Raw genomic sequence first — 26338 nt, forward strand, 5'->3', positions numbered from 1 at the left:
ACATATTTTCAGAAGCTTGTATTTAATCTCTATAAGAAACAATCATATTTAGCAGCATGCAAATTACACATTTATTGAGAAAATTACGTATTTTTATTGGAAGATCATGAGAGAGGAAAATATATGGTTCTCCAAAAGAGAAAAATAAACAAAAACTCCATATTATGGAGTTGACAAGGTGCTGACGGTGGTGACACACTAGTAGAAAACAAGATATTATTTCTTTCAAAATGACCATGAAACCTTAACTTATGTAATATCACAAGACACATCATAACAATTCTGTTTTTGCACATGTCAAGTTCTACATCTTAATAGTTCACCAGCAAGTAGCTGCCTACTACTCCTTGATTTGATTTGATTTGATTTGATTTGATATACCTTTATTAGTCCCACAAGGGGAAATTTCATAAGGCTGCCGACCTATTGCATGCAATGGCGGCGCCATCTTACCCTCCGACCATACATACATTACACAAAAACATCACATGGGGAAGACAGGTCAGAGAGGTATAACAATGGAAAAGCACCACATGAGGAAAGATAAGGAGAAAAAAAAATAACTCCTCCCAGACTGAGCTCCAACAGGGAGATCAGTTTGAGAACAGAAAAAAAAAACACCTCTGCACATAGCACATGAAAAAAACTCTTAATACACCAAAGAAACACATGACAAGCAACAGGGGTGGGTAAAGGGTGAGAGACAGCCAGTGTAGACAGTACATCCGGGCCTGCAGCCTGTGCGCTGGTCTCCATGATCCACCGTCAGCATCGGAAGGGAATAAGCGTCGAAGGCGTTTGGAGGGGGGATGAGTGTATATCTGCATGTGTATATATGTCTGTGTGCGTGTGTGTGTGTGTGTGTGTGTGTCCAGAGTTCAGCTGAGACAGTGTCCTTCGCCCTGCCAGGCTAAGTAAACAGTCTTCCAGCCAACCCAGGTGGCCTTGCATAGAAAGGGAAGAACAGTCAAAACACAGTCGTTATCAGGGTGTTGTTGTTCAGCTCCAGCCTTGAGACCGCAGCTGGGGCTGAAGGGGTATCCGCATGAGTGATGGTGCTTTTTACTTTAGTGCGAACAGCTCATATGAATTTCCAAGCAGTTCTACGTCCAACACTGGTCTCTCAATCTCCCGTTGGAGAGCCGCGAGCTTCGCCATACTTGCGCTCTGTGATGTTGTCATTCTTGTGCCCAAAGAGCCGATTCTGAGAACTACGTTGAAACCAAGCACACCATTGTTTTTCTTGTGACATTACCAATAAGTTTGATGTGTCACATGGCCCTCTTCCTATTGAAAAAACAAAAATTGTATCCAAGATGGCTGACTTCTAAATGGTCACCATGGTCACCACCCATCTTGAGGAGTTTGCCCCCTCACATATACTAATGTGCCACAAACAGGACTTTAATATCACCAACCATTCCCATTTTATTATGGTGTATCCATATAAATGGCCCACCCTGTATATATTTTTATATGGGAACTGATCCTAAAATATGAAACGCTCATATTGGAAGTATGGATATTTTAGCATGGCTCCACACGTTACTACCCCTCAGTCAGTGAGTGAGACGGTGACAGCGGTGAGGAGGAGAGTGCGAGTGCGTCGCAAAAACACATAAATATGACTGACTGACTGACTTCTTTAAACTGCAGCATCTGGCTGCAGTTTAAAGAAGAAGCAGATACTAACTACGGTGGAGAAAGCGCATCAGCCCATCCAAGCTGTTTGATTTTTCTGAATGTCGACCTGCACTGAGGACAGACTGCTTGTGTCACAGAAAAGAGGGACCCAGGCGCGGTTCTTCTTCACAGCAAAACAGTGCGTTTATTTACGGTGAAACAGACAGGTAAGTCCAACAATTCACTCAAAAGTGCAATTACAAAGGGCTGGTCCGGACGGGCCTAATCTGAGAAACATGGAAGACGTTATGTACCTTCATAGCAGGCGGAAGGGCCAGCCGGACCGTCAGTGGGTTCAGGACCTCCTGGATGGTGAAGGGGCCAAGAGACCGAGGGGCCAGTTTTTTAGACTCAGTCCGAAGGGGGATGTGTCTGCTAGAGAGCCACACCTGCTGGCCGACCTGATAATCCGGAGCGGGAGTGCGACGGCGATCCGCCAATGCCTTGTTCCGCTCGGCCGTTCTCAGGAGCGATGCTCGGGTGGCCCGCCAGGCCCGACGACAGCGCCTAAGGTGGTGCTGGACAGAGGGAACTGCCAGCTCTCCCTCAGAGATGGAGAGGAGGGGGGGTTGATACCCCAGCGACGCCTCAAAGGGCGAGAGTCCAGTTGCTGACGAGGTGCTCGCATTGTGGGCGTACTCCACCCAGGCCAATTGGTCGCTCCAGGTCACTTGGTTCGATGACGCGACGCATCGCAACATGGCCTCCAGCTCTTGGTTGGCCCTTTCAGTTTGACCATTAGTTTGGGGGTGGAACCCAGAGGACAAACTGACCTGAGCTCCCAATTCAGCGCAGAACTCTTTCCAAACCCGCGAGGTGAACTGAGGGCCTCGGTTGGAAACGATGTCCTGGGGTATGCCGTGGAGCCGAAACACTTGCTGCATCAGTAACTGGGCCGTCTCCAGGGCAGAAGGGAGCTTGGGCAGAGCGATGAAGTGGGCAGCCTTGGAAAAACGGTCAACAATGGTTAGAATGGAGGTGTTACCTGAATAGGGACGCAAGCCGGTGACGAAGTCCAGGGCGATGTGCGACCACGGGTGTTTAGGAGTGGGTAACGGTCGCAGGAGGCCAGAAGCAGGTGAGTTGGAGGTTTTGTTCCGTGCGCACACCAGGCATGCCACAACATAGTTCTGGACATCAAGTATAAGAGAGGGCCGCCAAAACAAACGTTGTAGAAAGGAGACGGTGCGATTTACCGGGATGGCACGAAAACTTGGTGGTATGTGCCCAGTGAATGACCTGACTACGAGCCGTGGCCGGAACATACAGTTTCCCTTTCGGGCCCATGCCGGGGTCGGGTTCCTGTCGCTGGGCGTCCCTGACCACCTTTTCAATCTCCCATGTTAGCGTGCCCACAATGCAGGTGGGGGGCAGGACTGGTTTCTCCTTTTTGTCCTCGTCGGTCTCGGGTGCGAATTGGCGCGACAACGCGTTGGGCTTAGTATTCCTAGAACCGGGCCTGTAAGTAATGGAGAAGTGAAAACGAGTGAAAAAAAAGACCCACCTGGCTTGTTGGGCATTGAGGCGCTTGGCTGCCTGGAGATACGCCAGATTTTTATGGTCCGTCCAGACCACGAAAGGCTGCTCAGTGCCCTCCAGCCAATGCCGCCATTCCTCGAGAGCCAACTTGATGGCGAGCAATTCCCGGTCGCCCACATCATAATTTCTCTCGGGCCTGAGACAACCTACGGGAGAAGAAAGCACAGGGATGTAGCTTGCCTTCGATCTGTTGGGAGAGAACCGTCCCCACGGCCGAATTGGACGCGTCGGACGCGTCCACCTCCACGATGAATGGCCGGCTGAGGTCCACCTGGACGAGGACCGGAGCTGAGGAAAACAGGTGCTTGAGTCAATCAAACGCTTGCTGGGCTGCGGAGGACCACTGGAAAGACAACCTAGGAGAAGTTAGGTTGGTTAGAGGAAGGGCTACCTTGCTGAAATCCCTGATAAAGCGGTGGTAGAAATTGGCGAAGCCCAGTAACCTCTGCATCTCCCTGCGGGTCTTGGAAATGGGCCATTCCACTACGGCTTTGACTTGCAAAAGCCCCTGTTCCACAATGAAACCCAGAAAAGAAACCGTTTGCACATGGAACTCACATTTTTCCGTTTTCACAAAAAGGCAATTCTCCAACAGGCGCCGTAGAACCAGACGTACATGGTTGATGTGCTCAGTCTGCGTCCTGGAAAAAAATTAGAATGTCATCCAGATATATGAAGACAAAATGGTTAATAAAGTCTCTGAGCACATCATTAATCAGGGCCTGGAAGACAGCAGGGGCATTAGTTAGGCCGAAAGGCATCACTAAGTATTCGAAGTGCCCCAGGTGGGTGTTGAAAGCCGTCTTCCACTCGTCACCCTTGCGGATATGAACCAGATGATAGGCGTTCCGAAGATCCAGTTTGGTGAAAATGACCGCCCCCTGTAACAGTTCAAATGCTGAGGCCAGCAGGGGGAGTGGATATTTATTCTTTACTGTAATCTTGTTCAACCCTCGAAAGTCAATGCAGGGACGCAGGCTCTTATCTTTCTTTTCCACAAAAAAGAACCCTGCTGCTAAAGGTGAAGTAGATGGGTGAATAATACCTGCGGCCAGAGACTCTGTTATGTAGCGTTCCATGGTCTTGCGTTCCGGTTTAGAAAGGCTGTAGAGCCGGCTTGTTGGCAGGGGAGCGCCTGGGAGTAGGTCGATTCCACAGTCGTAAGGCCGATGTGGAGGCAAAGACAACGCCTTATCTTTGCTGAATACCTGGCCGAGGTCGTGGTATTCGGAAGGCACCAAGGTAAGGTTGGGGGGTGAGGAACTTTTCACAGAGCTGATCCCGGGATTATCCGGGACAGCGGCAAGTAAACACTGTTCATGACACCGCGTGCTCCAGCCTGTTACACACCCTTTGGCCCAGTCGATTTGGGGGTTGTGACGTTGGAGCCAAGGAAATCCCAGGACCAGAGGTGTGTGGGGAGCTTTGAATACCAATAAACTGATTTTCTCAGAGTGATTTCCCGAAATAATGAGTGTAACCTCCTGAGTGCAGTGTGTGACGGAGGCTAGATGGCCGCCATTTAAGGCTGAGACCTTCAGGACCTCCGGAAGGGGAAGTAGGGGCAGGCCTAATTTTTGGGCTAACTCCTCGTCTAGGAAATTTTGTTCAGAACCAGAGTCAATGAGTGCGCAGCAGGAGTGAGTGAGTGAGTGAGACATTAGTTTAGCAGGGCAGCTGAGGTGAGGGAACACCTTGGTTGTGACGCCCGCCAGTATCCCCACAATTAATGATGGGCCAACTCTTTTACTCGGTCTGGGCAGGAGTCAACAAAATATCCTCTTTTTCCACAAAGAAAGCACTCACCGGTCCGTTGTTTGTGCCACAGTTTAGAGGAGGAAAGTTTGGCTCTGCCGAGCTGCATGGGTTGCTCTTCATCCCCGTGTTGCTCCTCTTCCTCACCTTTTCACATCAGAGTAGGAAGGTCCCTAGATGTACCCGTGCCCCCAACAGGCCGCCGACCATTCCCTGTTCTTTTGCCGAACTCCCGCATGTAGTCGTCTAAGTTAATACACATATTGATTAGAGCAGACAAAGCTTTAGGTAGTTCCTTGGTTGCCAACTCACGCTTAATGTTTTCGTTAAGGCTGTTGAGGAAGGCTCCACGCAGTGCTTTCTCCTCCCAGCCCGACTCCTCCGCCAGGATCCAGAACTCCACGGAAAAGTCAGCAACACTCCTCCTACCTTGCTTCAGAGAAAACATGCGATGACCTGCGGCGTCAGAGCTAGCGCCTTTATCAAATACACAGCGAAACTTGTTGAGAAAAACGTCATATGAAACAGAGGGCTGGGTACTTAATACTGCCTGTGCCCATTGAAGCGCCCGCCCAGTCATAAGTTGCACCAAATAAGCGATTTTAGCAGAATCAGAGGCAAAGGCACAAGGTTGTTGTCTAAATACAAGAGAGCATTGCGTCAGAAAACCCCGGCTCTTCCCCAACTCGCCGTCGAATTTTTCAGGTGCGGGGAGTGAGTACTCTCGCTGCCGCGGTGGAGGTGAAGGAGGAAGCGGACAGGCTGCCGCTGCTTCTAGCAAAGGGGCGGGCTGCGCTGGAGCCGTATTAGGTGAGGACATATTAGGTGATCAACATACCTTAAGCTCAGTTATGGCTTACAGAAGCGTGGCTTGTTCCTTTGAAACGTGCTTCAGCATTTCTTCATGTCGCTCCAAAACCTCCGCTTGGAGAGACAGCTGGCGTGAAGCAGAATCCGCTGGGTCCATGGTGGTGGGATTATTCTGTCACGGAAAAGAGGGACCCAGGCGCGGTTCTTCTTCACAGCAAAACAGTGCGTTTATTTACAGTGAAACAGACAGGCAAGTCCAACAATTCACTCAAAAGTGCAATTTTCCAATCGTGCTCGTCCCTTGCTCACAGTGCGTTCTGTGCTGCAACTCCGTTAGTGTGTGTGCTCCCCAACTCGCTTCTCCGCTTGACTCTCCTGGAGGAAGAAGGAAAATCGACAATTAGCCACACGCTAGCTGGATACCAAGATCACACTTCTCGCACAGACTATACCAGTGAGGAGTAATAATCCCCCGTCGACTGTCGCCGCGAGTCCATGTTAAATACCTCTGTCTAGCCAGGGGGATGATTACCAACAGCTGATCAGGTAATCAGCTGCAGGTGGGCCGGCAACAGCGAGGAGGGACTCCCGATGACGACAGTCGCCAGGTCACGCCTTTCCCATGGCGCGCACTTCCGTAAACAGCCCCGAGGACCGGGGAGAGAGAGGGAGAAGCAAACACACACAAAAAAATAAACACAAGCAAGGTCGTCCGGAAAGGACCGTCCGACCGTGACAGCTTGGCTGCTGAGTTTGGGTCTGTTTCTGTTCTGTGGATTTTTTTGCCGTGTTTTGTTTTCGTGTTGAAATTAAATTTAAAGTTTGATTAAAATATTAAACAAAGGTAAGAATGCCTGCTTCTGTAACAGAACAAATACACAAAATTATGCAATTGTAAGGCTTCTCATAAAAACACTAAATTCAAAAGTGTTTATCAACACACAAAGTACGAGGCTTCAGATGTATGAAGGAGAGAGGGAAGGAGAGGAAGGTGAGAATATTTTCAAAGGTCAACTTTAAGAACTGGAAATGTAAATCTTACATGTAACGACCGAATTAATTTTAATTTTACATTTTCATTTACTAAATCGTGCTTTGACAACTGAATGTAAAGCTTTTTGTGGCTGAGGCACAATCGGTCCTGTCTCTGTTACACAATAAAGACTAGTCCTGATGATTTAACAGGCGACTCAGATGAAATGAGCACAAACCTGTTTCTTTTCCTTTTGCTCGCTTTCCTGGTTTGATTGTCTGAAAGTCCATAAATAGGGTCTGTTTATGCCATCAGGGTTATGAATCTTACATGTAATATATCCCCTGAGCTGGAAATCTTGCCTTCTGTCTCGATGACACTCTAACGGCTTCAGCGTGAGTGCTGCCACTGAGGAGGAAGATTTAGGCAGCAAAGAGACAATCAAAAAAACTCTTTTTTTAGCTGAGGTACAATCTGTTCATGCTGGCGCTTTATTACCATTTAATATATGAAAATTGCTTCACGCTTAACATTTAACTGTTGATTTTTAGAGATAATGAAGATTTGGGGATTGGGGAGTTAAATATTAAAAACAGCAACAATTTTCATTATTTCCTTGTTTCAGATATTTTTCAGGTAGAAGTAGGACGAAACTGGCAGATTTAGTCTTTGAGCTTCTTAAACGATTGACGAGAACGTCTCACATCTTCACTTTGGAATCCAGTTACTATTTACAGAGATCTCATAAACTATATTAGTAATGAAAAGATTAATTTGTTGCAGTGGTAGTGTAAATGTTTTGCTTATTAGTCATGCAAAATAAACTCAGCAGGCAGGAAACAATTTGCAGAATCATTCATACGGAGATAATAGATGAGTGTAATCTGCCTCACAGTCTGTCATCAAATATCCTGAGAGATGCTGCGCTCTGTTTTAACCTGCCTGGCCCTCCTCTGCTCTTCACACCCACTGTCTGCTTTGTGTACGAGCAGCTGCACTCCCTAAAACGATGAAATCACGTCACATCATTCACGGAGTTGATCCACTGGTTTTCCAAGTCGAGTCCAGACATAGCCGAGCCTTTCAAACCTACAGGGATGCTTCAGAGCCTGAAGGTGAGAACGCGTCAACGACAGAGGAAGAACAAAGAACATTCACACTGTCCGTGTGTCCTGTGGGGAGTTATCGAAGCCCTAACTCTGGGAAAACCCGGCAGGAGATTGTCTTATATTAAAATTTGAGTCTGTTTACCCAAACTGATAACACACGACTCAACGTTTGACTTTTAAAATGAAAACAGTTTAAAGGAAAAAATTCTCTCCAGTGCCCTCAAACTATAATTTCCTGCCTCAAATTGCTGTGATTACTGCCTATTGTGCAGCTCGTTATGGGCTGAATAATATTTCATGATGAATGCTCAGGTTTGTCCAACCTTTCTTTCATTTTTTCTTGTAAACAACTGAGAAAACCTCTAAGAATGGTTTCCAGGAACAGTCTGAGATCACACAGCGTTGTCCAAATGTTTTGATAGAAATGTCCTTGTTCTTCTTCATGACGGATCACTTCTTACCCTGTAACAGAAATATGCTTCAAAGAACAGAAACAGCTCCCAGTACTATTTAGGCACCAGTGAGACGTGGACATTAAATTGCTTTTTTTCCTCAGGCTCTAGTCCTGGTGAGCTACCTTTCACCTGGATATCTTTATTGGACTTTCAAACAAAGTAAAGTTTGGGTACAAGAGTAGTTTAGTTTATCCTTCGTACTAAAAATAAGAAAAGCAGAGATAAAGTCAGTCTTAGAACAATATTTGCTGGGTTACTAGCAACCAAAGGAACAATACAGACTAGATTTTCCAACTCCTCGCTCAAACATGCATGATGTAAACATTTAAAGTTAGCAGGAATGTGCGTTTACGTCAGTTTGACTGGACAGCGTTGCAGACTGCTGGACGACGGCGTCTGAAGTTGAGGCTGCTGTAACCGAGTTTCGCCGTGCAGGATTCACGTCTGTTTTGTTGACTTGTGATTCAGTTTAATTACACAGTGTACCAGTGGAAATCAGTGTTTATAGTTCTTCCAAATATTCACTCTCCAAGGTGGAGGCAAACCTGAGATAGTCCTAAAATGAGTGAGCTTTTTGCATTTCCAGCTACGTTGGATGCTGGCCTGGTGCAGAGCTTAAAACAGCAGCAGACGGAAGTTCAGCAGTTAAACAGCACACTGAGAAAAATATGTGTAATCACCAGGAGGGAGGCTGGCTCTGCTCTCTGTGTGAACATGCAAAGGTTACAAGACATTTGGACTCTTTATATGAGGTGATTGAACCCCCCACCCCACCCTACACCAGCCCGCCTCCTCCTCCTCTTCCTCCTCCATGCTTGTTGTCGAGCAGCCTTCAGAGCTGAGCAGATGTTTGTCGGACAGCAGAGGACGTTTCAGAGAAGCTTTAACTCCAGAAATGCTCCTTTCATGACTGCTGCAGCTCGCCGCGGGAATCCACCATCCGCCCACACAGCTCTTTGAAGTGCAAACCGAGGCTTTCGCAGCACTTTTCACCTCCACCTCTGGACGCCGCAGAGAGGATTGTGTGAAAGTGTGCGTGTTTGTGCGCGCGTGTGTGTAGAAAGATAAAAAAGGTATAAAGTCCAGGGCAGAGTGATTGCATCTTATGTGTGCGTGCTTTAAAATAAAAATCTTCTCTCACAGTTTAACATTAAAATTAATGTTTTGTCTCCGAGTGTTGTCTCCAGTTATTGACGTACAAAGTGTTTTAATAAGAGTGAATTGCTGCCCATAGAGTCAAATATCTCTTTTACAGAAGAAGGAAGGAGGCGTTTGATTTTCTTTAACTCGAGTGAACTTTCATCACATTTCCAGGCTTGTAGGAGGTAGGTTTGTAAAACACTGCACATTTCATGCTACTTACAAAGGATAAGATCTCCTGTAATCTCGTATAAATGGCCCAAAATGTTTTTAACCTTTACACTGACGGGGATTTCAAACTTTCTTCATCCAAAGTGAAAGCAGAGTTAAAAGTTACACCGCGGTTCCTGATTTAACAAATGTTGAAAGAGGACCAAGAGCTTTCATCATCATAAATACAACTCTGTCAGGAGCACATACAAGGACTTCAGTTTTTCCTCCATTAACTTGGAGAAAGTTGTCAGCTATCAAACCTTTAATGGAGTCTAAGCACTTATTCAGAATCTGCTGCTTAGAAACATTTTGGGCCTTAAAGTAAATGTATAACTGAATGCCATCTGCATAGCAACGATAGCAAATGTCTTCACCAGGGCTCAAAATATGCTGAAGAGGAAGTAGATATATTAGAAACAATAAGGGGCTCAATAAAGAACCCTGTGGCACACCATAGGAAAGGGAAGTGGAACATGACATGTACTTAGAAACCGCCAAAGAAGCGCATCGTTCAGACAAATATGAGGAGAACCGCTCCAGATCCAGATACACCAACCCAATATTTGTTGGGTTTTTCTCTGTATGGATTATTGTGGGGTCTACCTTACAATATAAAGCACCTTGAGGTGACTGTTGCTATATAAATAAAACTGAATTGAATTGAATAATTAACATCATAACAACGGCAGCAGCATTATGCGTGGCATCGTTTCTGCTACTTTGAGTTACTGGACTGGACTTCGGTGTCAGATAAACACTCTAGTGCTACAGTCGCTCTAAAGGAAGCTGGTTGGAGACCAGAATTACTGTGTGTAATAAACTTGTGATCCTGCTGTCCCTGAAATGGTTGCTTCAAAGACGGGGACCGGGTGTGCGACCGTTTGCAGTCAGGGCTGCTTCGGTGCATGAAGGTGGTGATGAAGCAGCAAAGAGACGGACTCAATCTGTTATCAGCTTGCAAATAAACTACATGTAGTCTGATAGTGATAAGTCAATGATTAACTAAAAACACAGAAATTCACATTTTTAATGACCCAACCAGAAACTCATATATCTGAAACAGGAACCCCTCCACCAATAGTGGCGTAGTTAAAGGAGATATAACTACAAAACGAGATGCATGCTTTCATGCAGGAATACAACCAGCTGGAAACCAGCTGTGTGGCAGGCAGAGTAGACCCAAGATGCAGGACTCAGAAAACACGATGAAAACTTAAAAGCAGCTTTATTTATGAGCACTCACAAAGTAAATGTAACATAAGCCTGGAACAGATAAACAGAAGCCAGTAATCTACTGCAGGCACGAGGAGGGACGAGCAAAGAGCCAGATAAGACGGAGACCATGTATAGACACTTGATAACGAGGGGAGAGGCAGCAGGTGGGGGCACAGCTGGGACCAATCACAGAGCACGAAACAGAGGAAGTAGACACAAGAAAGAACAGACATTAAAACAAAACAGGAAGCAGCAGACATGATGACGGGACACAAAAACAGAAAGGTAAGCAACCATGGAGACATAGGAGAGAACAAAAGAAGGGAACAGGAAGGGAACTAATAAACTTAAAGTCATTAATAACCAAACTATAGACATAAAATGATCCGATAGGGAACTAGCACAGGGATCCAAAAAATTCACAAGCACAAGTAAACCAAAACATTAAAGACAGAACCAAGAAACAAAAACCGCTTCTCCAAACCCAAAGGCCTGGGTCACAACACCAGCGCCCTACTGCAAAGAGACGTGTTGCAGACAGGTTGCACTCGTCAGCACAGACTGGCTCAGGCTGACTGCAGTTATTTTCTCCCTCTGTGAGTGATTCAGTGACCACCGGGTGACCTCTGCAATCACCCTGTTACTGAAAGCTGATCCTAAGTTACCATCTCCAGATTCAGCCTTCCCCCAGGACCTCTCTTTAAAAATTACCCACCTTGAGACGTTGCTCCTGTCTGTTTCTGTCCTGTTGGTGCTGACATGATCTTTAATTTTACCCAGAAGTTGTTTCAGAGAGCAGCAGAAACAGCCAATCAGGAAACCGGTTCTGACTCGAAGCACAAAAACATCCCAGAGCAGCCCGACAATCAGCAGCCATCTCGGAGGTAATGAGAAAACTGCGACTGTTTTAACGTTTCATTGACCTCACCGGCTCGCTGATTACACTTGTCAATATTGTGCTGCACGCCGCCGCCGCCTCCTGAGCAGGAAGAAGATGTGACAGCGGTGAACAGGCCACTTATGGTCTCAGCGCCTCAGCAGAATCGAGATGAGTGGAGTGACTCGACTTTCAAACTCCAAAATGTGCAGCGATACGATGCAGAGCAGGATGTGTTCATTTCTCAGTCACACAGCATCTGCTATATTAAAGTAGGATTTGTTTCTGATAGCACAAAATAATCACCATTTACTTTTCAGAGGGGGGTGACGATAAGTGTTTCCCCAGCTGCTTCCTGGCTTTTAAAATCGGCTGTTTTCAGCGGCTCAGTGGCGGCAAACCGGCCTGATGTGTTAGAAATGTTATAATTAACAAGCATTCATAGCTGAAATGTTTAATGGCACAAACAGATTGCAATCAATATATTTAATCAACAGTTACGTATCCACAGACACATTTTGGTAAGATTGTGCCCGGTGGTGTTATATCGAGTGGAAAATGTGGGCACATTTACGAGTCTACACATACAAACTCCCAGCCTTACATTCATTCCTGCATGCACTGTCACACACACACACACACACACACACACACACACACACACACATCAACGTCTCTGGATTTAAAATAAAAGCGGGAACATCAGGAGTTTTTACAACGTTATGCATGAGCGATTGATCTGGGAAGCTCGAATCAGTTAATAAGGTCCTGATTTTTATCAAAGGTGCACATAACAGTAGCTTTGGTATCACCACCTGTATCTGTTTTCATGTGTTTCACTCTGAGTGTAAACAAACACAGGATGATGCTGGTTCATAATAAAAGAAGATTACTTCACAGGATGTGAGAGACGGGAATGTCAGCAGGTATGTAAAGATTAAACTTCCCACAGCAACAGATGGATGGTTTTTCACTCCCTCTCTGACATCCCATTGGTTTAAAAACTAGACAGAGCTGTCTGTGTGTGAAGCCCCGCCCCCTTCACACACATGTAAACACATCAGGCTGAGTGAAACACCTTCCTGGTTAAATAACCGTCTGTGTTTCTGTCCTGACAGCGAAACGTTGCTGACTGACGGATAAATCTGTTGATGTTTGCTCAGTAATCACAACACGCCCCCCCAGCTTTATTTATAAGCCGACCCACCTCTGTCACTCTGTCCAGATGTGACACGCAGGCATCTCCTGCATTAGAGTAATTACAGACACACAGAAAAAAATGTGTTTTCGTGTATTTTGCGTCGGGCGGAGGGAGGGTGCTGCCGGCTGCAGTTGACTTTAACAGACGCTCAGCGTGCCATCTGTGGGGCCAAAGCTCTTAATCACCCTTAAGTCTATTGGACAGTGCAGCAAATGTCCTTAAGAGCTTAAAAAGCACAACCGGCACACTTTCACACACATTTACACATCAGCTCTGAAGGATTGTGTGTTTTTAGCAGGGTTCAGATAATTACCATCTGCAGATCATTATTTATTCTCTTATCTTTTTAACATGTGACAAATTAAAGGAAAAACTGAAATATAGACCCCTCCCACCAAATGCCAGACGTCCAATGGCTTTGTTTTCTGGGATGAATCTGGTCAGCTAGTCTCTGCTGTTAGAAAAGCGTTCTTTTACACACTTATAGAGGTTAAAGTGAAAGATTTTCAGGTTAAAATGGGACTGGAAATATTAGTGAATGTGCCTCAGCTGTTACAGCCACCACTTTTATTATTATAAACTCTATGATGCAGTCTGCTCAGTGTCTTCATTGTCAATTAGCTGAGTTGCATCATAGAGATGACGTTTTAAAAGAATTTCCAGCAGATGATGAGCTGATGTCTCTGACACTGACACAGCTGTCACTTCAAAGCTATTTTTAATGAAAACATCAGGAAAAAATGTTCATCATCGAAATATTAGCTGGGAAAGGATAGTAGGAACAAGAGTGACACATCAACACAGCATTCATAAGAGTAGATATGCACTGATAGCAAAACCATCAGAGCTGTAAAATGAAGCCAGCATGGACATGACAAACACTGCACTTCCTCTAATGTCCACTAGGGGCTGCCTCCAACCTAGTCCTTATAGATTCCCAACTTTACAGCAGAAATAAAAATGTTTACAACCTGCTACAAAAGTTAACAAACAAAAACCACTTTAGGTCTCTACTGACAGTAATGGTAAGGCTTAAAGTTAGGGGCGTGGTCACTTTGATTGACAGGTCTGAAACAGGAAGCTATGCGTGTGTGTGTACGCGGGTGTGTGTGTGTGTGCAGACCTGTATAGTTTATAATTTAGCTGATAAACACTCTGCCCAAATCTAAATAGGGTCCAACACTTATAGCTTATAGCTATGACAGCAGCCAAAATGCTAATAGTGGTTTCCAAAAGTGATGCGCGACATCACGGCCATGTCCATCTTTTATATACAGATTGTGATTAACAGGCATGTTTGGTCAGGTGAGCCACAGCAAAAGTCTCATGGCAGTTAGTAAAATAATTACAGCAAGAAATGTATAAACTCGTGTTTGTTGACTCAGATTTTCCTGTTTACTTTTTTTGTAAGACAGTGTGTTTGCTGGCCGAGCAGAGCAGGATCCACTCCTGCATGTGCAGGTGTAGATGTCCGTGGTGCAGGAGGTGCTGCTGCCAACAGCTGCCATGCTGCTCTGCTTTAATATAATCGGGGGGTTAAATACAGTGATTTCCATTTTTTCTTGCTTGTCGGGGTGATGCAACCCTTCTCGAAGACCCTTGACAACATTTCTGCTGCAGACACAAAGCATGCTTCCCTCTTCTTTTTCTTTCTACTATTCTGGCTCCATCTCACACTATCCCAGCACCCCCCTCGGTCACACCAACCCCCTGCATGTCCTCCTTCACTACTCCTGTGAATCTTCTCTCGTGTTCTTCCTCTTTTCCTCCTGCCTGACAGCTCCATCTTCAACATGCTTTGTCCGGTATATCCACTATCAGCACACGTCCAAGCCATCCCACCTCGCCTCCCTAACTTTGCCTCCACCTGAGCTCTCCATCTGATGGACTCATTTTAAAATCATGCTGACTCACAAAAGTCATGACGATTCATCTCCATGATCATAAAGAAATAAAATACGTTTTTGTGACTATTTTACATCTTGACTGGCGTCTTTGTGTTTATTCACCTCTCTGCATCTGCTCTCTTTCACAGTGTGTATTTGTCCCGTCTCCCCCCACCCTCACCTCTAACTGGTCACAGCAGATGGCTGCCCCCCCCCAAAGCCTGGTTCTGCTGGAGGTTTCTTCCTGTTGAAAGGGAGTTTTTCTTCCCACTGTCCCCATGTGCTTTCTCATAGCTTTTTTTAAGGGCTGTAATGTAAATAATCATGTAAAAATTCAGTCAGTGTGTGTGTGTGCTCGTTTTGGACCCTCATCCTTAAAAACAGCCTGCTCATGCGCTGAGGTGATTTATCTCATAATGAGCTCATAGTAACATGACTGAACTCCATTATGGCTAAAAACTCATCGCTGACCCTGCGCGGTGAGCTCCGGGGTCCCGTAGGCGGCTATAATTAGCACCGTCCCGGTGAGCAGGCAGCATATGTAGAGCGGGGGCGGTTTTTGGCTCCTACACACACACTTCCGTGTTTATCTGTCACCGTAAAGCAGGAAGCACTGTAGTAATGTGTAGGAGTTGACGAGCCCTCCTGCTGCTGGTTCCTCACAGGTATGTCCACCGGTTACCGTCTCAACTCTCTCCCCCTAACCTCCCCCCTCCCGCCTGTCTCCGCTCCGTAAACCCTCCGCAGCCGTTTGGACCGCAGACATTAGCCTCTCCAGGGCTAATTCCTCCCGGACGGTCCGTGTTTACACCGCTGTTCCTGTTTAGCCCATTAACGAGCCTCCCGGCCTCTCTGTTGTCTCTGTTGAAGGTGTCGTATGAAGCCACAGTCAGGTGATTTCTGCCGTTACAGGTAAAGAGAAAGCAGCCGGGGAAGGAGCTACATGGAGGCTAACTAACTGAGCCCGGATCCGTCGGTGCTCGGCACACGATCACACACACACACACACGGGGACTGCGGTACATCGGCACCGAAATGCCAGCCGGTAAGCTGTGTGTCAATAAGTGTGAGTGTGTGTGTTGACATGTTTGACAGATATCCCTACAGTCCGGTGTGTGAGTGTTGCGTTTAAGTGTTGGGCTAATTGTAACAACGGTAAATGGCTGTCTAAAAAAAGTGCTGTGGTGTGTTCACGGTCACTGTTTCAGTGTGGGATTTTTAAGGTGTCACCGGTAGTCCCCGCAAAATGACGGATCAATACTCGATTAATTGATGGTTTTCATCCTTAAAATGCTTCTCAAAGTAGAGAATCTTTTTTTTTTTAGTTCAGATTGTTACACGTTTCACCTATAGAGTGTAACACATGTCTTCAAATCAGTTTAGAAGCAAAAAAATAAGTTTTTTTTTTTCTTTTGAGAAGCTGCAGATTGTTACTTTTGACATACTAATTCGTTTAACTGTTTAAAAAAACCCCAGTTATGATTTAAGTTTCAGTGAAAATGGAGAATATTACAACAGTGCAGCTCTTCTGTCCATCCCTAAAAGGTCAAACTCACTCGCTGTTTAGTTCAGCTCCAGCCGAGATCTCCTCAGCTCAGCGAGATTGGTCTCGAGGAAGAAAAAAGTTTTGATGAGAGAATATTTGGAAATTACGACTCCAGAAAAACATTACTGACAACATCTAACAAGGAAGGGCCTGATATGTCATCACATGGTTCAGAGTGAATCATTGTCCTCGTCAGTAGGGAGTGTCCACTGAAAAACTTGGGTGGTAACTTGTACATCCATTGTCTGCTTTTGTGTTTTGTCAAATAAACATAAAAAATGCAATACAGAAAAAAAACTTTTATGTGGTGCAAGAAAAGCAGAAAACATCAAAACAAGGTGCTCGATGGAGGATAAGCCACGCAAATAAAATATCCAAGTCTTTTTAAAATCTCAAAATGGAAACTGTGTCCTTCTCTTTTCACCATCGTCCTGTCTGTTGGGTGTAACCGCTTCTGCGCCGTAAAAGGAAATAAGGATGAGACGTGGGCTAAATCTATCAAGCGCTGCCTCGAGCCGTGCAGTAACTGTGATAATGCTGATATAAACTCATAGCTGAGTATCATTTCTGATCTAAAGCTTTTCCTCTCAATGCTGTTGTGAGTCACTCCTGCTGCCAGTGCGTGTAAGGTGCGGTCAGACCTGTGAGGCCAGGTGGAGTTTAACCCTCTGATGTGATGAAAAGTGGCCGATGATGTGAGCAGGGCTGTAAACAGGAATAAATTGTAGGAGATGGCAGGAGTTAGAAGGCGTTCCTTCTCTGAGCTGTCCCTCCTGCTCTGCTGCAAACATTATTTGATCATCCAGGTGAATAAGCTGCACTTTATTTATGAAGATCAGACTTGTTTGTAACCTGAGGCCAGCCTGAGTCTATCACCTCTAACCTGGCTGAACACTGGTCAAACTTCATTGTCAGTTTCCGTAAGTTCAGATCACCATGACTGAATACTTTATTGCATGAATGTATTTCCTCCTGTATGTAAATCGCTGCTCTCTGCAGCAGCTGTGTAACTACTGGTGCAGTTTTAATGTCAGCTTGGTTTCAAAATGACCATTTATTAAGGAGGAATTGAACTTAATTTTCAGATTGACTGACCTCTGCTTAATCCTAAACATTCACCTACATGCACAAGCAGCTGAATCCCTGATGTCCACTTCATTAGATTCCTGGAATATTCCTGGATTTTTGTGGAAGTGTGTTGCAGAGAGGAAGCATCAGTCGGGCAGTCTCAGAGGAAATTTGGCAAATGGGTCCCTTTAACAGAAATGAATCCGGTTGCTTTTTTCCTGTTGTTTTCCCCACTCACGGTATTTTCTGTGTCCAGTCCACAAAGTTTGATTTGTGGAAATGACACAGCTGCTGTCGGCATCAGAAAGCCTTTATTGTCATTGAACTTTTGTGGTGCATTCAAGTAAATAATAAAACGTGTGTAAACATAAAAACAGTTCTCATATAGCACATAATGCATGCATAATGCATGAGATGGCATCCAGTGTAAGACAACCGTGCCAGATGAAGATGAAGCCTGTCCAAGTGTTTGTTATGAAAGCATTATGGAGCCGTTTGTTTGTTTGTTTGTTTGTTTGAGCATTTGGAGAGAAGCTGTGGTGCTTCTGGACTTCATGGATTGATGACATCTACTAGAAGGCAGCAGAAGTCACACGTGAACTTCTGACAATTTCAGGGATTTCTTTTCCTCTTGCAGACGGTGACAGACAGGTTGGGGTGGTCTGTGGTGGTGTAGAGAGTGATTCCTGCCCTCACCTGTGGTTGCGAGCTGTGCATAGTGATAGAAAGAAAGAGCTCATGGGTACGAGCTGCAGAAATGAGTTCCTCTGAAGGACGTCTGGGCTCCTCCTTAGAGACAGGGCGAGGAGCTCCATCACTCGTGAAGGACTCAGATTCGAGCTGCTGCTCCTCCACGTTGATAGGAGCTGGGTGAGGTGGTTCAGGATGCCGCCCGGGGCACCCACGACATGCTGGAGTGCTTATGTCTCCCAGCTGGACTGGAGAAGCTTCTGTGCCCCCCCCCAGAAGAGCTGGCCAGAGAGAGCAGAGTCTGGGTCTCTCTGCTTGGTCTGCTGCCCAGATGCAGAGAAGCAGTAGAAGATGGATTCAAGTTTTCTGCTGTGAAAACTTGTTTCTGAGTTTGAAAACCCGTCTCATTCGTCACAGAAGTCCTAAAGTTTGATTCTCAGGGATGTGACAGGAGTTTTGTTTTCTGCTGGCTGTAGGTGGAGTGAGTCACACCTCTCGACATTCGAGCTTGTCATCTTAAAATTCAGCAATTTTAGCTTCTTTTTTGTTTTCTTTCACTCTCTGTGACTCTCATCTTTTATCTGCTGCATTAAAGATGAAGTCAACTAAAATGAATCACAGACAGTCTTTTTATTAAAAACACATCCAGGTTTCTGTGATCTGCTGCAGTGGTTTTTTTCTTGTCCTTCTTACTCTGTCCTCACTTTTAACCCCTTTAATCTTGAATCAGTGATACGTGATTTCAGACTGTGTGTGTGTGTGTGTGTGTGTGTGTGTGTGTGTGTGTGTGTGTGTGTGTCTGCGTGTGTGGAGTCTTGACTGTTTCTATTTTGGGAAAGTTGGACTTTGGGTGCCCTCGCCTTTTCTTCTCCTCGAGCAGCTGCTCTGGCAGGTAACCAGCTGCTGTTTACTGCAGATCGTTTCTCTCCTAAAAACCCACTTGGCTGCTGAGACAAGTAGGATGAGAAACGAGTCTGTGGGCCAAGAAACAATCTCCCCCCAGACGGACTCATTATGCTTTGGAGCAGTAGCTGGTGCTGGTGGTGGAGGAGGAGGAGGAGGAGGAGGAGACGGAGGTGGTATTTCAGGCTGCTGATGTGTGTGGATGCTGGCGGTTTTGCTGCAGACAGCATCTGCAGCTTCAAGGACTCTGCATCCCTGCAGGCCTCAAGTCTGCTCTATAATTAGTCCTGGTGGTAAACTGCTGATTGCATTAGTGGTAATGTGACGCTTTCAACATCGATCCCCGATGGGCTGAAGGAGCCGCGCAGGGCTGCGTGTATGCATGTATGTATGTGTTTGACTGTTTACCTGAACATTAAAAGTTTTCCACTTTTAAAGGGTGAAAAAGTTGTTTGGACACACGAACACTTCAGGGCACTGGACTGATTATTATTATTATTATTATTATTATTATTATTATTATTATTATTATTATTCTTGTTGTTGTTGTTGTTATTTACACTTCCTTAATAAATGACTCGAGCAGATTGAAGTAAAGGCCTACGCTGGGAATAAAAGTAGGTAATTACATTTACTTGGAAACTACTCGATAAAGATGAGACGAAACAAGACTAAACCTCTGTGAGGGTTAATCAGATCACAGTTTGTGATAATAAAAATGAAAAGGTTCTCAGTTTTTACAGAGCTCAGGTTTCTCGGTTGCTGTGGTTACGCATCCCACTGAAGAGTCTCAGTCATGCATCCTGTTGGCGTCGGTGACAAACAGCGTTTTGTGACTGTTTCACATTATTTTAAAACGGTTTAACGGCCAAGTTTAAAATAACTTTGTTCTAAAACGAGCTCCCAGACAGACGGTGGGCATCAGTGATTGGTCCTTAGTTTTTCATGTTCGCAGCTCATTCTCGCCTCTGTTTGGCTGCTAATTGGGCGAAGGAATGTCTGCTCCCCTCCCCCGCTCGCTGAACAGTCGGTTCACAGAGAGATGCTAACAGGCTGCAGCTGCAGCAATGTCACTTTTTCTTATTTCGCACATGGGAGCAGACGTTACAAACTGGCTGTTGTCTCAGAGACGATCCCTCCATGCTCATGTACATCCAACCAAAGTCTCGTCCAATCAGCATCGGTGTCACATTTCCTTATTTTCTCTTCATGGACGTTCATGTCAAACATGGCTCAAGCTTCAAGTTATGACATCAGTGTAGGTACAAGGCTTCAGACTGCTTTAAACACTCAGTATCAGAGAGGTTTTTCCTATCTGTGAAAGAGCATTGAGAGGGGATGATGCTAATATGGTCATCTCATTCCCATGGTTTGAAAGGGACAGCCAATCAGAAGACAGCTGGCTTAAAGGAAGGCTGGCTTCAAGCCTACCCAGTCAAAGTTGAATCAGGCGTGTGCGTCTGAGCCACTGGGAGACAGGAAGTGGACAAAGCTGTTTTCATTTGGCTCATTTTCAGTTCTGTTGTCATTTATAGTCGACACTGATTTTTCTGAGCGCTGCTCCATTTCCAGAGCTCTCACTCCTGGGTGTGTTGTGGTCTAGAGGCTCTCATTATCCTCAAAGTGTTAACCACCTCAATTAAGTCATTATGTAGGACAAACCCGCCGTCGCTGCCGTCGTCTCTCCCTGTGCTGCTGCTGCTCTTTAAGTCTGAACGAACAGTCAGATAAGCGCACGGGGAGATAAGTGGAGATAAATGGAAATATTCCTGCTGGGAAACATTTTTTATTCCCCTTTTATTATGCAGAGACATTTACATTCAGGGTAATCTGAAGAGGACGCTTCAGTCTGCCACTCAGATCCTGATGCCCGTCTTGTTGTCGTCAGTGTAGCCACTAAACGATGCTTTAAACAGTCACGTGTGGCCTTTCGGCTCTGTGATGAAGCACCTCTGCTCGCTCCCCTGAAGCTACATTAGCCTAACGTTTTTCATAATGCTGTCGTCACTTTGGATGTTGGCAGAGTGCCTGGTTGGTCCCAGTGCTGCAGGAGGTCTGCTGGTGCCACATTTACCAACCCTGCCTTAAAACTGTCTTCGTCCATTGGCTATAAATCGATTTTTCGAGTTTTGGGTCTGTCTTAGGTCTTAGTTTCCAATTGTTTTGGCCCAGTGCTGATGGGTGAACAGTTACACATGGATTATTAGTGGATATCGACTAATCACTGAAACCCCGTTGTCGCCTGAAATTCTACCATACGAAGAGCTGAATGAAACAGATTGTTAAATGTGTCCACTGCAGCCATCGTCTGTGATTTTCAGATGGTTTTTTGGGGGTTTTTTTTGTGATATTTGAGTTTTTAAATGTGTGTTTCTTCCATTCCTGGTGAACGCTGTCACTCGCCTCCCTGTTACGGTCCATTTATCAATCAGCCAGAATTCGACGGCCGCGCAGCATCGTCCACACTCAGCGTCGATTATAGGTTATTCATAGGTAAACGCTTTTGCAAATGGACACAACCGCAGTATTATAAATTAGGCATAAGAGGCACAGTATGAATGGAAATCATGTACAAAGCATCACGTGCAGTAAGCTGGAGGAGCTTTATTTTGAAAACTGCTTCAGTGAGAGTGATAGAAGTTCTTGGGATCTGGTGCAGCTGTCAGAAAAAAGAAATAAAGGTTGGTAAAAGCTCGGTGCGTTGTTCTGAACACGAATGAAAAGAACAACCAAATCTGCTGTAAATCAGAGCTGCTATAAGGGAATCTGAACTGGAACACCAGAAATGATGGAGCACCTGTGTTATTTACAGGAGGGATCAATGGTTTTTTTCTTATTTCTTGCAGAATTTCTTTCTTTAATTTGAAAAAAAAAAAACCAAGGTCAGGTTTGCTGAATGTTTTCACTTCCTGTTTAGCTGCTCGCACCTATAGTGGGTCCGGTCTTGATTACTTGATCGATCGGATGGTTCAGACTCCTCGATGTGCGGGGTTTCTCATCCTACATGGTAGGAAAATTAAACATACTTGGATTTAAGCCTCTCCAATGGACAGCCTGAGATGATCGACGACCTCGGCCTTTAGGAGACTGTTGGGATTTGTTGCCATTTTCTGATCTTCTACAGATCATCAACATCATCAGTTAATCGAGAAAAATATCTGGCAGATTAATTGATCATGAAAACAATCATAAACAGCAATAATGTAACCTTCAGAAGATGAGACACCAGCGTACGGTGATGGATTACACAATCTAAAATTAGCAGGCTGCTAATTGATTTTCATCCCCTAAAGAAAAAAGATGAATCGAGAAACATTCGACCAAGAAAGAAACGGAGAAGGGCGCAGGATGCATTCAGAGATCATCAGCAGAAATCAGGCAGTGTTCAGAAGACTTTACAAACTGTGTCAGAATAAAGGTTAACGTGATAGATGTGCTATAACTTAATCCTCTTTTACGCCACCCTCAGCTAGCGTGTGCAGGGCTGCCATTAAAAGTGTAAAGGTTTATTTCCATTTGCGTTGCACTTTTATTTGTGTTGTCGGTGCTTACGCCGTTGTTAAAGCGTCTAAATGGATCAGGACCACCTGCGGCGAGGGCCCTCCGTGCACTCACATCTTCAAAGTTGCGTCGGATGAGAAGCCGGTCGCCCGTTTGCGTCCTCGGTGGAACACGGGAGTATTTAGGATGCAGGAGGAGTTGCAGTGAAAGAAACCCAGCGGGCCCGTGCTGTTTTGATGCTCCGCTGGCTAATTGTACGTGAGCCGTCGGTTCCTGTGCTCTTAGGACGGTTCCTCCCTCAGTTGTTGGCTGTGATTTGTATTCACGGTGGAAGACGGTTTGTTCTGCAAAGGAGGATTTTGGCCTAAATATAGCTTCAAAGGAGATGCGCCTCCCTCTGTTTCCCCCACCGGTTGCGTCTTTGCAGACGGGGAAGCTTTTATCTTTCTGTGCTTGTTGTTTGACGCCCAGCTCGCTGCTTTTCAGCACTTTCGGGTGGATTTTGCACCTTTCTTCTGGTCTGTTTTGTAGTCGGGTGTTTGCTCGCGTCTCTGTCAGCATCACACAGGTGTTGGTACAGAGATGTTGAGCCGCAGTCCTCTGTCAGGACAACAGCAGCATGTGAAACAGCCAAACGGGAGTAAAAGCTTCCAGTTTTCACTGCAGATGCTATAAAATGACTGACTGTGTGCAGCTTCCACATGATGTAAGTCTCTGAGGTCGCCATCGATCACGACTTTAATCTCGATTCTAATCATAAGTAGATTGGAGATGAGGGGACAAAGACGACGATCATTCTAGCTGACACACCTTCCTCCCAAATGCAGGGTTGGGTTGGGGTTATGCTGCGTAGCTGATTGATTCATCTAGCGTTCATTTCTCCAGCCAGATGTGTGGAAGCAGCCTGTGGATCATCCCGGGGAGCAGATCACATCTGTACAGTCGCTTGATGGAAATATTCTAACATTTACTAGTGGAATAAAAATGTTTTTGGTTTTGTAGCTGAGGGGGAACCTCATCATATCAGGAGGCTGCTGACATTTAAACTCCACATGTTTGATATGGACCGCCTGAGTTTCAGGCTGCTGTCAGTCCAACCTTGTAACCTTTGCTGTGAAAACAGGAAGAGTGTTTTCTTCACGGCACAGCTCAATCTTGTAGTTCCCACATCGCTCCCTTATGGCTGTTTGCTGCCAGACCTCGCCTTTCAGCTGGCGTCATGTTTTTAAAAGAGATTTTTTTGCAGTTAGATTGTTGTTTAGAAAGGTACACAGTGTCGTATCTAAAGACCACAACCCGTCCATCGTGGCGCTCTCGTGTTCCTCTCTCAGTATTTTGTTTTCAGAGCACACGCGACTCGCACGGTAGCGGTCCAGACGCTCGCTGTGAGGTCCCTCTGGCTCTGCAGTCTGTCCTTTTTTGGATGCGAGAGGCTGTTTGTGAAGTCTGTGGAAAGAATGTCAGAACACAATGAGCTGGAGGAAAAAAACACAGTTAAACTTTGCTTATTTTAGCATAAGCAAAGCGAGTAAAGCGTTGCATAAATGAGCACTGTCTACAAACACCACGCAGTGACCTGCCTGGATGTTTGATGTTTGGCTTCACTTGGTCAGGTGTAGGAAAAGAACCTGGCCTCGAATTCACTATGAAGCAGATTTAAACAGGAAGAAATCACGTTTAGTTGATTGTTTTGAAACATTTCAATAAAAGTGAGTCTCGTAGATGAGGTTAAATTTTGTCTGTACAAACATTAGTTGTGAATTTTGACTTTAAGAAGTTCATAAATCAATCAGTCTGTATTTATAGGTATACTGCTGCCGTTCCACCCCCTTATTGTAATATTTACATCTTCATGTCACACATGAGAGTCAGTAAGGACAAATGACACAAATTCATGACATCAACACTTAAATGAAATAATATGTAAGAAATATTTCCACCTTAAAAGCTTCCAGTGGCTGCTGGTTCATATGTAAACTAACAATGAGTTATCTTACTGGAGAATAACGGAGGGACTGACAGACACGGGCAACATCATACGAAGAAATGATGGAACCGAGAGAAGAAGGTGGCAAATATGGTGATGATCATGTGAGCTGCTGACTAATGTAGGTCAACATGAGCCATGATCATGTGATCTGCTATCTGAACTCATACCTCTATACACCTGTATTCTTAATCTTATACCAAACAGACGTCAGAAAAAGGTTAATCTACTAAATAAATCAAGTTTGTGTTGAATGTTAGTAACGGTTCAGAGAGTTGATCACTTTGTGTGAGTGAGTTTGTCATTGGGTTCTGGTCAGTCATCAGCATTTTGTTACCATTTCTGGTTAGCGCTGTAGGTCAACCAGAAACTGACCTCACAACAGCTGGGAGACTTTGATTCAAGCACATCTGTATGAATGAGCTGTGTGGGCTCACGGTGTTTGAACGTGTCAGCAAAGAATGGCTCTCCAGCAGCTAAGCTCACGATTACTTCTTCGTTATCCAAAACTATCAGCGATGTGTTGATAACTAAGCTCGTGCTGTGGATGGCTCGTCGCAGACGTTTGGTCCATTTTCAGCGTGGCCTTCCTGCCACGTGATGGTGTTTACCTCTGCTTGAGACCTGGAGCATGAACTTTTACTGAACACTGCTTAACCGTCATGCTCAATCCTCCCTGTGCTGGCATGTTTATATTAGCCTAACCTTAGCTCTGTAGCTAGCCACAAGGGAGCACGTTGTGTCAACTAGCCTAAATTCACCAACTATCCAAAGTCGCTAATTTTTAGCTTTTGGTCTTTGTTCATCGCAGATGGCTGACGGACGTTGACCTCAGACCAAGTCTGTTTCTCTCAGCTAGCTGTCATATTAACATGAATTTAATGTAATTGTTGAGTTAACTGTAGCTTTAATAAGAGTGCGCGACTCATGTGGAATATACTGGATGCTAGGCTGACTCTCTGCACCACCTTGTGGTTCAGAGCGGTATTGTGCAAGAGTACAGCTGAGCTTTACTATGAACTCCATCTGATATCTCTGAGATACATTACATACACGTCCCAGCTGGTGTGTATTCAGATTCTGTTCATATTTTTATTATTTTAGGTTTGAAGCTGTTTTTAAACAAACTTAAGCAAATTTAAGAAACAACTAGAAGCTTATAAAACACCATCAGAATCATCTTAGTAAACTCAGGAACAATAAAGTTTTGTTTGTCTCTCACAAGTAGTAAATACAAAAATGAAAAACAAAATCTACATAATATTAATAAAATGTAGCATATAAAATATAAAATATGTAAATATTTCAAAAAGTAGCAGCAGCAGGAAACAGTAACTCAAGCTTTTAGTGTTTTCTGGTAAATCTCTGAGCAAAGTCAAGGCGACTTAATGGAAAAGTGTTTATTTGGAGACTATTTTTAACAGTTTCTGTCAGATTTAATTTTGCAGCCTGTGTGTTTTTATAAGAGTGGAAGTGGAAGCTGTGTCCTTCCCTGTTCATTCAATAATTGACCAGTTATTCTTGTTTTGATTTGTTTGGCTGCTCTAACAGAATAAAATCTGGTCCCGTCCCCTCCATTTAGTCCTCATATCGCATCTTTTGAACTACGCTGCGGTTCAGGAAACGGAGACCTGCGATAGAAGTTGTAGGTAATTTTAAAAGACCGAGCACGGCTGTGATTTGTGCCTGTCTGGAGTGTTTTCAGCTCAGTCTGACTCTAAAATTAGAGCCTGAGCCGCCTGACTGTGTGAGGTATGACGGTATCTGCAGCAGCCATCTGTGGCTGT

General features: G+C 45.0%; 1 protein-coding gene and 1 long non-coding RNA gene across 4 annotated transcripts in view; one reads left to right on the top strand and one right to left on the bottom strand.

Moving 5' to 3' along the window:
- Positions 1 to 5345: 5345 nt before the first annotated feature.
- Positions 5346 to 9076, bottom strand: LOC112842965 (uncharacterized). The gene is made up of 3 exons (XR_003215053.1): positions 6240 to 9076; positions 5816 to 6162; positions 5346 to 5406 (listed from the first exon to the last, which is right to left on the bottom strand). It is a non-coding gene; the product is annotated as an uncharacterized LOC112842965 (long non-coding RNA).
- Positions 9077 to 15313: 6237 nt separating this feature from the next.
- The window catches only part of efr3a (EFR3 homolog A (S. cerevisiae)), a 106815-nt gene continuing 95790 nt past the window's right edge, over positions 15314 to 26338 (top strand). The window contains exons 1-2 of one of the 3 annotated variants that reach the window (XM_019353966.2): positions 15314 to 15521; positions 15727 to 15901. In XM_019353966.2, coding sequence (XP_019209511.1) covers positions 15892 to 15901 — 10 coding nt within the window. In that variant the 5' untranslated portion in view covers positions 15314 to 15521; positions 15727 to 15891. Of the gene's footprint in view, positions 15654 to 15726; positions 15902 to 26338 lie in introns of all 3 variants that reach the window. The other 2 variants (XM_019353964.2, XM_019353965.2) reach the window with 2 other exon arrangements.

The sequence above is a fragment of the Oreochromis niloticus genome, linkage group LG18 (genome assembly GCF_001858045.2).
Source record: "Oreochromis niloticus isolate F11D_XX linkage group LG18, O_niloticus_UMD_NMBU, whole genome shotgun sequence".
NCBI classification, from domain to species: domain Eukaryota; kingdom Metazoa; phylum Chordata; class Actinopteri; order Cichliformes; family Cichlidae; genus Oreochromis; species Oreochromis niloticus.